This window comes from Schistocerca americana, chromosome 2 (assembly GCF_021461395.2).
Source record: "Schistocerca americana isolate TAMUIC-IGC-003095 chromosome 2, iqSchAmer2.1, whole genome shotgun sequence".
NCBI classification, from domain to species: domain Eukaryota; kingdom Metazoa; phylum Arthropoda; class Insecta; order Orthoptera; family Acrididae; genus Schistocerca; species Schistocerca americana.
The window spans coordinates 289,806,992-289,823,214 of record NC_060120.1 but is presented as its reverse complement, the minus strand read 5'-3'; the positions used below and the strand labels follow the sequence as shown (position 1 = coordinate 289,823,214).

Sequence of the window (16,223 nt, the reverse complement as noted above, 5' to 3'; positions counted from 1 at the left end):
CTAAATAGTGGGGGTCTGTGGATTGAGTCATAGGCCTTTTTGAAGATAACAGAGACATATACATTAGGCTTGCTACATTATTATTATTATTATTGTGTTGTTTCCCCCTCCTCTCAAAAAACTACCACCTTCACTTCCCCCTTAATCTTTGCCTCGCTTTTTTCTCCTTTCTCACCATTTCTTTTATTTTTGTTTCTATCTTGTCCTTTATTTCAAATGAAGTTCTCAATTTTTTTACATATAAAATTCTGCCAATGCATTGTAAGCAAACTGGAACCTGAATCTTATGTTATAATTCACTGTTATTTCTAAATACTTTTCTTCAGTTTGTTACTCCCCAAATCCCACACTTCGAAGTGTTAACACATATTTTCTTAAAGTCCCCATGCTTACTTTCCTCCCATCTTACATTCTAATTTGTTGTTTCTCCTACAGACGTGTCTTTTTAAAAGTGGTGTAATTAAAGAGTTTTATTGGCTTGTCAAGCACGATCATGCTATTCTTGTTTTGGAAGCTGACTGACAATATTAAATGATGTCAAAATACACTTCAATTTGATCTATCTACTTATTGCATATTTACTTGTATAATACACAAAATACTCAAGCTGAGGTTGAAAATATACAAATCAAAGTTTGTTTGATTATTTCTTATTCCACATTAATGGAATGATTCAGAATGAATAAATAAATAAATATGTAAATTACTTTTAGAAAAATGCAATGGATATTAATATTTCAGTATTTTACACAATACATTTGTAACAAAAATAGCCATATTACAGTCTCATTTGGTCATATTTCAACCACATTCCAAGTCCTCATCACTGCTACCTGAACTAATATATTTCTTGTGCTTCTTGGCCGAAAATGATGTGCTCTTCAAAACAGGTGCCTCTTCACTATCAGAGTCCTCTAACGTCACAGTTTCAACACTGCTTGTAGGTATGAAATCTGATTTCTTGGTAATATGATTAGAAGAACTACTAAGCACATCAGATTTTGATTCTGATTTGTGTTTTTTGTTGGACAATGTTTCATGATCACTCTTACGTTTCTTTGCAGAGGAAGCACTCGGACCACCATTCAACTTCGAGCCACAGTCCGAGTGCCCACCACCCTGTTTCATTTTATCCTTTTTCACATCCGTTTCCCTATCAGGACTTATCACAATTGTAGTCTTATTATTTGTACACTTCTCTTTGTATGCTCCTGGTTCTCTCTCAGCTGCACCAGATGACACAAGTGCAGGTTTCACCACGACTGGCATTGGGAGCTTCTTGCCAGGGACGGCCATCTTTATACAGTAGCTGTTCGCCAACACACTTGCTGCCCTCGGCCCTGGGGGAAAAAATCACATCAGTAATTAAATTACAAAAATTTTTCAAATGATAAGCAAAGACAGGGGAAAATGTACATCACCATTAACAGACTCTTCAAATTTTTCTTCATACAGGAAGATTACTCATCATTGCTAACTTCTATGAAAGCACCACAAGGAGAAGTATACACCCCGTTTTCCAAAAACTAGTGTGACATGTGTTCAGCAAACTATTACATGTGAGACTATTACACAAGTAAAGAAGTGGTACATGCTCCATTGAATCAACCAATCAAATTATGTGTCACCAATGTCTGGCATATGCTCATAATATGAGATGTGGCAAGGCTTGTGATCCAACACCGCATACAACACTGCTCATTAAAATTGCAACACCTTGAAGATTGCATGCAACAATTGTTAAAGTTGTTTAGATAATATGCATTTCATTCTTGATGTGTTACGTCTGGTGACTGTGCTCTATCTTCGAAGTCTTCTTGACATTCTATTTTGGATAATGCAATACTGCCCGTTTCCCGTGCCATCTTGGCCTATTTCTGGAGCCAGAAGGTATTTGACTGTTGCCCTGGTCAACACAAGTCCAGAACCCTCATCCACTGGAAACATTTTGTAGTGGGATGCCAAGAGACTGGTGCACGCTACTTTCTTGTACATCTCTTCTTGTTTGCTTTTTCTTCTTTAGATATCTTAGTTGCAAATCACAGCTTATGACAACTGCTCTGCCTAATTTACAACATGCTGTCAGAAAGCTTTCAATTTTTACATTAAAGTATTCTTCAAACTAGAATGTTACTCATGTCAAAAACATATTCTTACCATGTGTACTTCTCTATCAAGGATTTGTCCTGATAATGTAGACCTATGTGAACACAGAGAATTAAACACTTAGCTCTGACCATCAACAAATTTAATGCAGTGTTTGAGTTTCAAACCACCTTCACTCAAGACCTACAAACCACTGGCCATCTTCCACAACACAGTACAATCATTCATAGTTAAATCAGATATCTTTGTATTTGGTAGTGGAATTTTCTCACTGATTAGGTGAAATCAAGAATTCCTGCAGTGCATCACTACCTTACACAGCATTGACATTCTATGTTTATTATGAGACATTTCAAACATCTTCCCTACAACATGACCCTAACCCGTCCTCTGCAGAACTCCAGACTCTACATTCCCTAAATGCTGATGACTCCATCATTATCTTCCCAGCAGACAAAGGGTCTACCACTGCATTACTTGATCAAAAGGAGTATGTTAGTGAAGGTCTATGCCAGCTGCCTGACACCTCTACATACAGTGTCTGCCATCAAGATCCCATCCCTGTGATTCAAATTGACCTGCAGTCCCTCCTTAAAACATCAGGCCCCTCACAAGGGCTAACACTTCAATCCATAGAGCTTCTCACCCCATCCAAACCACACACCCACACCTTTTACCTTCTTCCTAAGATCCACATACCCAATAATCCTGACCATCCTATAGTTACTGGCTTCAAAGCACCCACTAAACATAGTTTAGTTGATCAACACCTGCAACCCACAGTACAAAGACTCCCTTCCTACATCAAAGATACCAACCATGTCCTAGATCGTCTGAAATCCATGCCCGTCCCACTCCCACCATCTCCCTCTATACCAACAGCCCCCACATACATGGTCAGCTGCGGCTGAACATTTCCAAACCTATGACATCCTTCCTACTCACCTTAATCAACTTTATACTTCCCAACAACTACTTCACCTCAGACAGACAGACGTCCAAACAGACCACGGGTACGACCATGGGAATCAGGATGGCTCCCTCAAATGCCAACCGTTTCATGGGTCGCTTGGAGGGCACTTTCCTGGGATCCATAAGTCTTCAGCTCCTGGTTTGGTTTAGATACATTGATGACATCTTTACCATATGGACTGATGGTGAGGCTGACCTGCTAAAATTCCTGGAATCTCTGACTACCTTCTCCCAATTAAATTTCACATGGTCCTATTCCAAATCCCATGCCACTTTCCTTGATGTTGATCTTGTCCTCACCGAAGGCCACAAACTCCTAAAATCATGCCCTGAAATGAGATCCATTCTGTCTGAAACTTTGCCCACCATACTTAGAATAGTTATCTGTCACCCTCCCAATCTCCACAATATTCTTGTCAGACCCTATGCTCCTTCTGAACCCATTTCCCTACCCTATCGCTCCTACCCCTGTGACCGTCCCCGCTGTAAGTCTTGCCCTATGCACCCTCCTACCACCACCTATAGAAGCCCTGTAACTGGCAAAACATATACTATCAAAGCAAGAGCCACCTGTGAAACGGCACACGTCATATACCAGCTGTTATGTAAACACCGCTCGGCCTTCTACATTGGCATGGCTACCACCAAATCATCAATTAGGATGAATGGGCATAAGCAGATGGTGTATACTGGCAACTTGCGATATCCTGCTGCAGAGCATGCTCTACAACATGACAATTGTGACCTCAGCGCCTGCTTCACCCCATGTTCCATCTGGATTCTTGCCCAGACACCAGTTCCTCAGAACTCCGCAGTTGGGAACTAGCACAACATCATGTCCTTGGTTCTCGCCACCCACCTGGCCTTAATTTATGTTAATTTCTTCTGTCTCAGCATTTCTTCACAGTAACTACTATTTGCTTCACTCTAGTTTAGTTTTCTACATCTTTCATTGTCTCACCCATATATTTTTCACTGCCCCCCTCCCACCTCTGTTACGTACAATGCACTTAGTTTTTCCCCCTTATTAACTCATGCATGATATTTAAGCAGTAATCTCTGTCTGCATGTTACCCTGTCTTAAACCTTTAAGCTCTCAGGTTTTCAAATCTCATCCGATGCAGCCCCAACAATCAGTCTTTCCTTCTCATCCTGTGTGGTAAGTCTCCCCTAATCGATGGTTCTGGGTGACTTTCCCGAAGTGTACCACTTTTCCTAGTCCTCTCCAGTCCTTTTCCTTCACCCCTCTTCCTTCCAATTCAACCTTTCTGACTGAAGAAGAAGCCACTGGCTCCGAAAGCTTGACAATTGCAATTGTCTTTTACATGTGTGTTCTGTCACTGCTTGGTGAGTAGATTTTTTATCTATCCAGTCAAATTATTTTCTTGTTTTGGTAACACAACTGGCCAGTCTAACTTCATATCAGCTTTAGATAAATACTTCCTCTCCTTGAACAACTTTTGTAAGTTAACTAAACTTTGCTTTTTTTTTCAAATTTATCAACCGCTTCACTTAATGACTTTTTTTTCAAATTATGTTACAAAAACATTTTTTTACTGGTGAAAAACATCTTATAATGAAGGGCATTACACACAGAATATAAAGATAGCTTTCAAAGCTCAAAATAATGGGTTAAAAAAAATTGAATCTCACCAATAATAAAATCCGTAGTATACTCATGCACTGGACTTTCACTAAAATATCCTGAAACTTGAAGTTATTTTTTAGTTTCTGTGTAACTATGAAGTCTAACCATGTATTTTACAATGGTTTAATGTGAACAAAAATCATGGAGAAGCTGTCTGAAGCTCAGTGGGTGTATTTATCTCGTACCACTGGCAAGCACTTGTCATTCAACTGACAAACTGTTGTCACTTTCAGCTCTAATGCAGTAACATCAATTTCTTCTTCGCTTTCTGAGCTGCTATATTCAACTTCAAACTCAGAATCACTATCGCCATCCTCTGTTGAAAGTGTCGAATTGACAACACCACAGGAGAGGGGCTGAAAGTGCGTGTTTTGTTGTCAAGTATCCAAAGCCGTACACAGTAAAGAGGATACCTAGTGGCAACAACCTGAACCAAAACTCAACAGCCGCACACTTAATTATAAGTGTTGAAACAGATACAAGTGGTCCCCCCTCCGCGAGATCTGTCCTTAAATAGCCCAAGTATGCTCAGGATTTTAAGTTTCTGTCAAAATAATAAAACAAGATAACTCACGAATTATGTTAAGGCATTAATTTGCCCTCTCCTCTCACTCTAGTCTCCATGACCATTCTGGACCAACTACTTCCAACTGATTCCTACCACCTCTTATTTTTATTTAGCTTCTTATAATAAGACATGCGGAAAAATTTCTTTTGTGTTACATATCCCTTCCCTTCCCTTTTCTGAACAAAACCTGAACTACCTCTTACAGATGCATATAAAAACTGTTTATGAGAAATAAAAAACTAAAGCTATCATCAACCCAAAGGTTGGTTTGTATGCCACAGTGCTTTACTAGGCATGGTCCTAATGGAGATGGTATGCCATTACCTTCCTTCAGCCTTTGCACTGACTTACCTCATCTGTTACTGGGGGACCTACAGTTTAATGTGGACTCCAAACTGTGGTGCAACAGCTTATCCATTTTAAATGCATGGTGTCAGGACTGTTGTCCAGTAATTGTATTTAACATATAACTTTAATTTATTACAGAAAACACCTTTTTTTAGTTTAATTAGTTACTTGTTATACACATTAAATTCACAATAAACCTTATTATATGCAATATTTCAACAGAACAAATGCAAAAAACTAACAAATTTAAAAAAATAAAATATAATAATTATAAGGCTATGTGCTGGTCATTTACAGGTGCTTTTATTTAAAAATGTCTATCTCTACTTAAGAATTCCTGTATGATATAGACGAGGTTGCTAAATCTACATTTGAAAACATTTCAGCCACTTGCCAGACATTTTATTTCCACAAGTATATTGCCAAAGAGTTTTATAGCTGCGTATCTCATCCCACTTGGTGATAAAGTGCCATTCCCTGAAGCGTAATGCAGATCATTTTTTCTTCTAGTGTTGTTCATCTTAAACTTAGATGGATTGTTGATTACAAATTTCATAAGTGAATAAATGTAGACCTACTGTAGGCTGTCATTAGTATTCCTAGCTGCTTAAAGAGATCCCTGCAAGATGTACACATGTGAACTCCACACATAATTCTAATTATCTTGCTTTGTGCAATAAATACTTTTTGCCTAATTGAGAAGTTACTGCAGAATGTTATCCCACAAGACATCAATGAAATAAAATATGCAAAATATGTTATCTTACTGACTTCTGTTTCCCAATGTTGGCAATTATTCTTGTGGCAAAAGTAGCTGAGTTAAATGGTTTTTCCAGTTTAAGTTTTCATCAACATGTACATCTAAGAACTTATTATTTTCTACTCTATTATTTATTGTTGGCATACTAGGTGGGATATTTTTGACAGTACAAAACTGGATGAACTGTGTTTTTTAAAGTTTAAAGTTAGCCCTTTATGCAAAACTATTCAGTAACTATCACAAAATCATCATTTACTATCCTCTCTGATGATGCTGCTTTGCTCAGCTTCACAACACTGTTTGGTATTAGGTGAGTTATGCATGCCATGAAAACCTAACTTCTCTAATAGAATATAAAGACTGACATGATCAAAAGCCTTCAACATGTCACAGAAGATCCCAGTTGATTATACTTTATCATTTGATGATTGTATTATGTGGGGTATAAATGTATAAAAAGCTGACTCAATAGAATGCGCCCTTTTGAAATCCAAACTGTGATTGGCTAAGTAGGCTGCCCCATTACTATACAGGTGGGCAACAATCATGGAGTACATTACCTTCTCAAAAATTTTAGAAAATGATGATTATTTTACACAAAAATTTAAAATTTCTTCATCAAAATGGTATTTTCAAAACTGTGATAAGCTAAATACCTACCTCTTTTGACGTAACTAAGAGTTGAATATGGGGTGAAATGAAAATCTTCTTGCAGGAACCCTTGGATCAATAAATATGCCACCACTGCCTCACAATTCTCACGGCTGAACTGTGGTACAGGAACACCACTCACCCTGAGGTTGGCTTTTCCTTTACCCAGCCAGGCATCGATCAACATTTGACCTGTAGGGAACCAAAGTTTCCATCTAATTATTTTGGCTTAAAACACAAATGCATGAAAGTGGGGTGGACTGCAAGGCAAACAGGGTCTTCTTGGAAGTGACAAGAATCTTGGAGGGCTGGTTGAGAAAGGTGAAGCAAGAAGAGTACTTTTTCCTGGTAAGACATCGTATGTAGTAGTGCAGTTGTGTGTGGGACCCATAGCAACCATACCAATCATGTCTGATTACAACCGTGGAAGATGTACAAAGAAAAAAACGCCAAATTTTTGTGTACAGAGATTTTGAGAACTGCAGTCATGCCACTGCCATACTGTGAAAGGGAACTCACTGAAATGCCAGAGAAAAATACACAGATAAGATCAAGATGGCATCCAATGTGTACGTTGATCACATTTCTCTTCATAAAAATGTTAATTTTTCCCCATTACAAAGAAAGCATGTGAAAATCATGAAGTTGAATGCATAGAGGTTACAGTTTACAATTCATGCACTGAAAATGGACACTTTGAAATTTCATGTAGGAACAAGTAAGCTGAATATGCTAGAAGTTGTGCAAGTATCTAATCTGCTTCTGAAAGTGGATGGAAGTTACACACAAATACAACATGGAAGAAGTCTGTAATCATGTAAACAGTGCATGCAACACAAATTTTGTACATGAAAACCCAAACCCCTTTTATGGGCTTTTAGTTACAGACTGTGAGAGTGCAATGAGCAGTCTCGAATCACACGAGAAGAAAAACTAAACTGAAATCAAAGCATGACACAGACATTTTCAGTATTATAAAAATAATGCTATCATAGTGTGGTCACTGATAATGAAGTGATCTGAAAGAATTTCTCATACGGCATTATCAGCTACTATGGGCAAAAGACAAAACAGTGTCATCACACAGCACCAAAGTACTATTATGCCTAAAATCAGTAAACTGTCAAAAAATGTAAAATAATTCTATATGGAAGGGCAAATCTTAGCTGCAAAGTTTCAAAATAGAAGTAGTACATACATACATACATCAAAATATAACCAGTACAGTGAAACTAGGCACAAAATTGCAGGCAGCAACTTCTATGGGATGCTTTCTGTTCGGATGTCACCATTATCAAACAAAGACTTTTTCTTGATCTTAGTGGAAACGAACCATGTAGCAAGTAATGAAACAAAAGATCTAGTGATCTTGACAAAAGAAGACTGCACACACTGAGAAGCATCATAACGAGTAAGCAGACTGGTCATGTGTAAATAAGGAGATACAAAATACATACACAAGATTTAATAAAATAACATTTGCTGACATAAGCTGCACAGGAAGAAAATTCCATATGACCCATTATCTACATCTCAGTAGGTTAAGGAAGGACTTGGTAATAAACACAGTTTCTAGAAATAGTAAACAATAAGTTGAATGTGCAATGTAATGTTGCAGAGGTCATTCATCTCAAGGACAAAAATTACAATTTCTTGGGAGAGTTAATCCTGAAATACTATGTCACTGAAGCAATGCACATGCAGGACAAACGTGACCTTTTTTTTAAGGACAAATAAACACTGTATTGGTGCTACATGAGATAACACCAGCGTGTGTGTTTCACTTATGGACCCACATGGTTATCCGCACACATCAGCAGGCTGGAATTCACCTGGTGGATTAACAATGAGATTCAGAGCGCCAATAAGCACAGATGTAGTTTTTAGGCAGTTTCTCACATTCAACAAGAGAATACCAGGCTGCTTCTCATGTCCTACCTCAGTTACACAATTTCTAAATGTACAGAAAACATTTGCACACTTTTACACGAGATAATACTAGACTCAGACATTTGCAGCTGGTGACAGAAAATGCATCTGGCCATACTCTAACATTAACAATGCCAAATCCAAAAATTGACGTTCTGATCCCATGAAGAAACACAATAAAGGCCTGGAAAATGAAAATATGTTTCATATATGCCTCATACATCCTTAAGTTCATGAAAGAGTACGCTATCATTTTTGCGTTATAAGTACAAGATGTTAATGAGATGCTTTTGCATCATTTATTACAGGACTGACTCCATCTACAGTAGTTTGTAACAGAACACCAGAAATCAGTAGATAACATTCACTATTTCAAATTATAAACTAGAAACATCTTACTGCATGACACGTAATAAAGTAGGTGGCATCGTCATATACTTGAGAAAATATAAGCTTCTATGCACTACAGGGAAAGTGTCATGCGTGAATAAGTTTTATGTTGACAAAGAGTCAAAATTTCAATTCACGTTTCACTCTATTTATTTCTTTGTTGTTGGTAGATACATACTCTCATCTGGAAAACTTAATTCATTCCTGAAATCTTTTGATGGAGTTTTGAATAAATTAATGCCATGGTGTAGGAATTTAAATAACACCATACCCGGAGATCTAAAAATGAACACTTCTCATGATTGTCAGGAAAGCAAACTTTAACATATTGCATCCTATCTTATGAGGTTAAAGATCTATGATGACAAGTACCTGCAATACAGTTAACACAAACGGTATTTTAATAGATCATTATGACCACATCATCTCAGCAGATATTGCAATACCAAATTAAAACCAAGAAAAATGTACAAACACAAAAGATATATATCTGCACATAATTGCTATGCGTAGACACAGTCGTGGGTCAACAATAAATGGAACCTCCTCTTAGAAGTCCCCACTGGACAAAAACAGTACCAATCGCATTCAAAAAAAGTGAATAATATCTATAAAAATCCACCTTTAAAATAAAAACCTTTGCCATTATATGTAATAACAAAAGTTCTGAAAATTGTATAGCTTGCACAGACTAACTACAAGTTATATAAACAATTCTAGAAGCAGCACAAATATCAGGTCTGAAAATAAGTTAGGAGATTGAATGCAGAAAAGAATTACCCAACATATATGAAGCTCCTAAATGAAATTTTTACTCTGCAGCAGAGTGTGTGCTGGTACAAAACTTCCTGGCAGATTTAAACCATGTGCTAGACCAAGACTCGAACTCAAGACCTTTGCCTTACCTCAACCAACTGAGCTACCCAAGGATGATTCACAACCCAAACACACACCTTTACTTCCACCAGTATCTCACCTCCTACATTCCAAACTTCACAGAAGCTCTCCTGCAAAGCCTGAATGCCTACCACTCTTGGAAGAAAGAATACTGTGGAGATATGGCTTAGCCACAGCCTGGGGGATAGTTCCAGAATAAAATTTTCATTCTGGAGCAGAGTGTGTGCTGATATGAAACTTCCTGGCAGATTAAAACTGTGTGCCACAGACTCGACTCAGGACCTTTGCCTTTTGCGGGCAAGTAGTCTACCGACTGAGTTACCCAAGCATGACTCACGACTTGTACTCACAAGACATTGTGAAGTACAAAATACAAAGGTGCAGAATAAAGAGAGCATTTTTGGAAGTTGTGGCACAGTCAGATTTCCTCATTTAAATATAAGTGTGCAATGATACTGTTATGCTTTTCATGACATACCTGATCATAAGGAGTGAGGAGAAAGAGTGTTTGCTGTGGGATTTTTTCCTTTCATGGGATGATAAACTGGTCAATGTTGGATTTCATTCACTGCTGCTTTTTTACATTCAACACACAAAAGATGATGTCATGAAAGAAAATGAGAGAAAAATACTTGTTCTCAGATTCAATGGACACCTCTACACATGAGGAACTTGGTTTCCAATCACTGAAGAATTTTGTTGAGGATACTGAATTGCACTGGTCAAAGCTGGCAGGTGTTATGAACATACAGGGCATATTCCTTGGTGAGCATTCACTCTGGATTGTGCACATTGGTGAAAGAGGTTGCTTCAAATGCAATGATCAGCCACAGCATTACACATCATTATACTCTGACAGTGAAAACACTTCCACAAGATTTGTTGAATGTATTCACTCAGCTAGTGATGACATCCATACAACATCTGAAGTAGTGCAACAAACATGAGAGTTCTCAAGAACCTTCTTGACAGATTAAAACTGTGTGCTGGACTGGGACTCAAACCCAGGACCTTTGCCTTTTGTGAGCATGTGCTCTACCATCTGAGCCACTGGAGCAAGACTCACAACCTGTCCTCACTACTTTACTTCCACATGTTCCTCATGTCCTACCTCCCAAAATTCACAGAAGTTCACCTGTGAGTACAGTTCACGAGTCGTGCTTGGGTAGCACTTACACGCAAAAGACAAGGGTCCCAATCTTGAGTCTCGGTCCGGCATACAGCTTTAATCTGTCAGGAAGTTTCCTATGGGATGCTAAGGTAAAATTTTGTAGTCTTGCTGGTCAGTTATAAATATAATCAGAAACCATGCAACATAAATTAATATTAATAATGTAGAATTAACTGTGAATAACTATACCACTTCTGATTCCTTTCTACTTAGCAATATTTTTACTCATTACTTTATAGATACTGTTGAAAGTGGTGTCTGCATGAAACCGCATACAGCAAACTGGTTGAGAAACTATCTTAAAAAGCATCTTGGAACATTACAACAACGCTGATATATTAAGGGATTTCCAGGTTTGAGAAATGGTTCAAGTCCCATGTCAGCAGCAGAACTATTAACTGACCTCTCAACGCAGAACATCTTGATGCAGTCTTGTCATAAATTACAATAGGTGGTGTCATTGTAAAACCCATACAATGACTAGCAACATATTTAATATTAAACAACAGTGTTGAGAAATTACATAAGAAAATTGAGAAGTACTAGAGATGAGATGGTCAAGAATAAGATATACAGATTTTGGTGTTCCTCAGTGCTCCAGTGCTCCATATCCCTTCATAAGCTATGTGAATGATTTTTTTTAAAGTTCTCTACATAATTCTGCAAATAATGAAAGTATTTGCCAAATCCCTGATCTGGTTCAGGTTAATTGATGATATCTTCAAGATCTGGACCCAAGACAAACACACACTGACATCCTTCTGATGGCTCCATCCACTCCTCTGTCCATCTCAAGCCCACTAACCACCAATAGTAACTGCATTTTGACAGTTGCCATCTCTTCCACACAAAAAATAGCTGCCATTTCTCATACCCACTTGTGGAAAGTGTATTTGTAGTGATGAGAATTCCTTTGCTCACAGTCTTAGTCCTTCACAGACAGGCACCATCCACCAAACCCAGTCCACAAACAGATTAACTGCACCATATTCTCAAATACACCCTAATCCCACATCCCCCAAGAACCAGCTGTAAAAGGTAAAAGAGTACCCCCCCCCCCCCCCCTTTCTCATTACCCAATATCCTGCCAACCTGGAACAAATGAACCAAGTTGTTTGTCAAGGATTTAACTATCACCAGGCTTGTATATGAGGTAATCCTACCCACAATCCTTCTCACCCTTCCTGAAGTGTTATTCAGCCGCCACCAAAGCTACAAAACATTCTGGTCCATCCTTATGCCACTTCCACTCCCAACCCTTTGCCAAAGCGGTCATATATCCCCGTGGAAGATCCAGGTGCGATACCTGCCTGAGTCTCCCACCCTGCAGATCCTACTCTATTCCTGTCACAGGCTTACCCAATACTGATAGGTGCAGGGACACCTGTGGAAGCATCTGTGTCTGCTGCAATTCCTTCACAGCATTTTATGTGGGCATGACCGCCAATCAGTTGTCCAAAAGAGTGAATGCCTATCACCAAACCGTGGCCTAGACCAGAGCTGACCACCCACTGGCAGAACACACTGCTGAGCACAAAACACTCGAGTTCAATAGTTGCTTCACAACTGGTGCCATCTGGATCCTTCATCCCATCATGTTCTCTGAACTATGCAAATATGATTTATCCTTTGAACATATCCTCCACTCCCTTAACCCTCCTGGCCTCAATCTTTGCTAACTCACTATACCCACATCTTCTACCCAACAATCTCCCCTTCCTGTGTCCTGTCACCTCCTCCCAATCCATTCTCCACCTCATTTTATCATGTGCTGCACAAACTCCCTGTGTGTTGCATTCCTACCCTATACACTTACTGCCTCCCTCTGAGCCATCAGCTACCCATCTCCAATACTCCCCTCCTCCCTGCTTCTTTCTCCCTCTATCCATCCCACCCAACACAACTCTTGATGCCAAACTACCTGCCACACTGTAGCCCTGGCATTGTGTGTTTCATTGGTACAATGTAGCTACATGCATGCACGTGTGTGCATGTGTAGGTATATTCAGAGATGAAGAGGCTTGCACAGGATAGAGTAGCATAAAGACCTGCATCAGACCAGTCTACAAACTGAAGAGCACAACAACATACCAGATACTAATTTACAAAATGACATTCAAATTAAGTAAAGTATTACCGAAACCTAGAGTAGTACTTAAATGAATTTTATTAATTTTTGCACAATATACGTCACGTTGTACACCACGTGATTCAATGGAATCTCTCACCATGAATATTTCCCATAAGAGACGTGTAACAGAGAGTTGTTTATACTGAATGGAACTCATGAAGTTAGCTTAAATAATAATAATGTTTAATAGCATCCCAAATACATTTTTCAACTTATTAGTACTATGCTATTAGTACTACTGTGATAGTAGAAAAGACGTAAATTGCAATGGAGTTTGTTGTAGGGTACTGGTGCAAATAGTTGCTGAGTTACCACTGTTACATTCTATGAACATTATCGACACCACTACAAATATTACCAGAAAGATGTGTGTCTCCATTAGTAGTTTCATATGCTGGTGGTGATGCTTATATCATACTGGTAGAGGTATGCTATCCCTATCCACACTGCATCCACACACAAGTCCTTATCTGTATTCACACTTGCACGTTCATGTCTCTGATCAGAATCTGAAGACATTAAAGTTTGATAAAGCATTTTAATCCACTTAGTATGGTGCAGTTCTGACAATAGACTTCACAATAGGCTCACACACAGCCTGAATTTTTGTCTACAGATGTTTGTTCTCTATTCTGAAGCTTTGCATGTTTCGGTGTCAGTCATATCAAATATAAACATTTCATTCTGCATCTAAGAGTGATACAAAACAATTTTTGATCCTCATTTACATTCAAGACCTTTTGCTGAGAAGAAAACATCGTACAAGTTGTCTCATGTTGCATATTGTTAAATGTTAATCACATGACACAAGGCAGTGGCCACGCTCATCACCAAAAATAAATTTCATTATAATATAAGTTAACATAAAGAATAAACTATGGGTACTTGGATCGAAAATATGCAGTAGAAAATTTCCACTTAATTGATGCGATCAGCATTTAACTCAGACTTACAGTTTGATTTGTATACAATTTTGAAGACAGTGGAGCAGCAGAATTCAAGGGAGTGAGAGATAGCCATATCTGCCATTGTTTCAGAAGATGGGAGAAGAAACGGCTGAGTGGGGTCGCTGACATGGTCGGAAGATTTACATGATACAGCAGCTTCTAGAAGGTTAGTGTATGGATACAACTGTGGCAAAACTGAAAACGAAGATGCCGTTTGAGAGAAGGGATATCTCTTGTGCTCAGAGGAATGGACTCATCCCTGACCCTGAAAGAGGGAGACACAAAATGGTCGTTCTGTAAAGAAACTGTTTGGGTAAGAAATATACATATTAAAATTCTAAATGATTAATGGAAAATCTTATATAAAGATGTGAAACAAATACTAACAAAGAGATAGAGGGGCTGGCCAGTACTTACCTCAGCTCAGTACAGCCGATAGATACACAAAACAGAACAGAAAATTTACATTCCTAGCTTTTGGAACTTTGTTCCATCATCAGGGAGGAGAGAGGGGAAAAAAGGGAAGAAGGGAAAGTGGATTCAGTGACTCACAACCCAGGTTATGAAGCAACAGCGAAAGGTTAACAGAGAGGGTAGCAAGGATGGAGGCATGGTTTTCAGAGGGAAGCCAAAGATATTCTACTGTTAAGTACTGTGCCAGCTTCAAACCAAAGAGGATGCATATAGAAGTAAAGAGTTATATAGTATAAAGATAAACACAACTATGTAGGATGAAAAGATGTGTGAATGGCTAAAGAGGAGAGGGAAAAAGGAGATGACTGAAGAGTAAATGGGAGTGAGGCTGGTTAACGTAGGTTCAGTCCAGGGGGATGGCGGGATGAAAGGATGTGTTGGAGTGCAAGTTCCCATCTCTGCAGTTCCGAGGGACTGGTGTTGGGTGGGAGAAGCCAAATGGCACATACGTTGTAGCAGGTTCCTAAGTCCCTAGAATTATGCTGGAGAGCATGCTCTGCTACTGGGTATTGGACATCTGGGCCGACAGTTCGTCTGTGCTCGTTCATGCGCTCATCCAGTTTAGTTGTCATCATACCAATGTAAAAGGCTGTGCAGTGCAGGCATGTCAGCTGATAAATGACATGTGTTGTTTCACATGTGGCCCTGCCTTGAATTGTGTATGTTTTACCAGTAGCGGGGCTGGAGTAAGTGGTTGTGGGGGGATGCTTGTGGCAGGTTTTGCAGCGGGGTCGGTTACAGGGGTAGGAACCGCTGGGTAGAGTAGGTGGTCTGGGAATATTGTAGGGTTTGACAAGGATGTTACGGAGGTTAGAGGGGTGACGAAAGGCAACTCTGGGTGGTATGGGGAGAATATTGTCAAGGGATGATCTCATTTCAGGGGTTGACTTGAGAAAGTCATATCCCTGGCGGAGTAATTTGTTGATGTATTCGAGGCCAGGATAATATTGGGTGACAAGGGGGATGCTTCTGTGTGGTCTGGGGGGTATGAACATTGTTGTTGGATGCTCCCTTCCCTACAGCCTAGGTATTTGTGGCAAACGTATTTGCTCCAGTGACTAATCCCTCAACAATTACACCAATAACCTGACCAGTGCTTCCCTCTCCCACAACTATCCTGCAGACCTTGTCCACAAACAGATCTCCCGAACAATACATTCCTCCTCCGTAACATCCTTGTCAAACCCTACAATATTCCCAGACCACCTTCTCTACCCAGCAGTTCCTACCC

At 39.2% G+C, this 16,223-nt stretch overlaps 1 protein-coding gene across 5 annotated transcripts in view; it reads right to left on the bottom strand.

Annotated features, from left to right (window-relative positions):
- Window positions 1–703: 703 nt before the first annotated feature.
- The window catches only part of LOC124595731 (ATP-dependent DNA helicase Q1-like), a 137,577-nt gene continuing 122,057 nt past the window's right edge, over window positions 704–16,223 (bottom strand). For all 5 annotated transcript variants that reach the window (XM_047134602.1, XM_047134603.1, XM_047134604.1 and 2 more), the window contains 2 exons: window positions 7,063–7,245; window positions 704–1,340 (listed from right to left, as the gene is read on the bottom strand). In XM_047134602.1, the coding sequence (XP_046990558.1) occupies window positions 802–1,340; window positions 7,063–7,245 (722 nt within the window). In that variant the 3' untranslated portion in view covers window positions 704–801. The remainder of the gene's footprint in view (window positions 1,341–7,062; window positions 7,246–16,223) is intronic.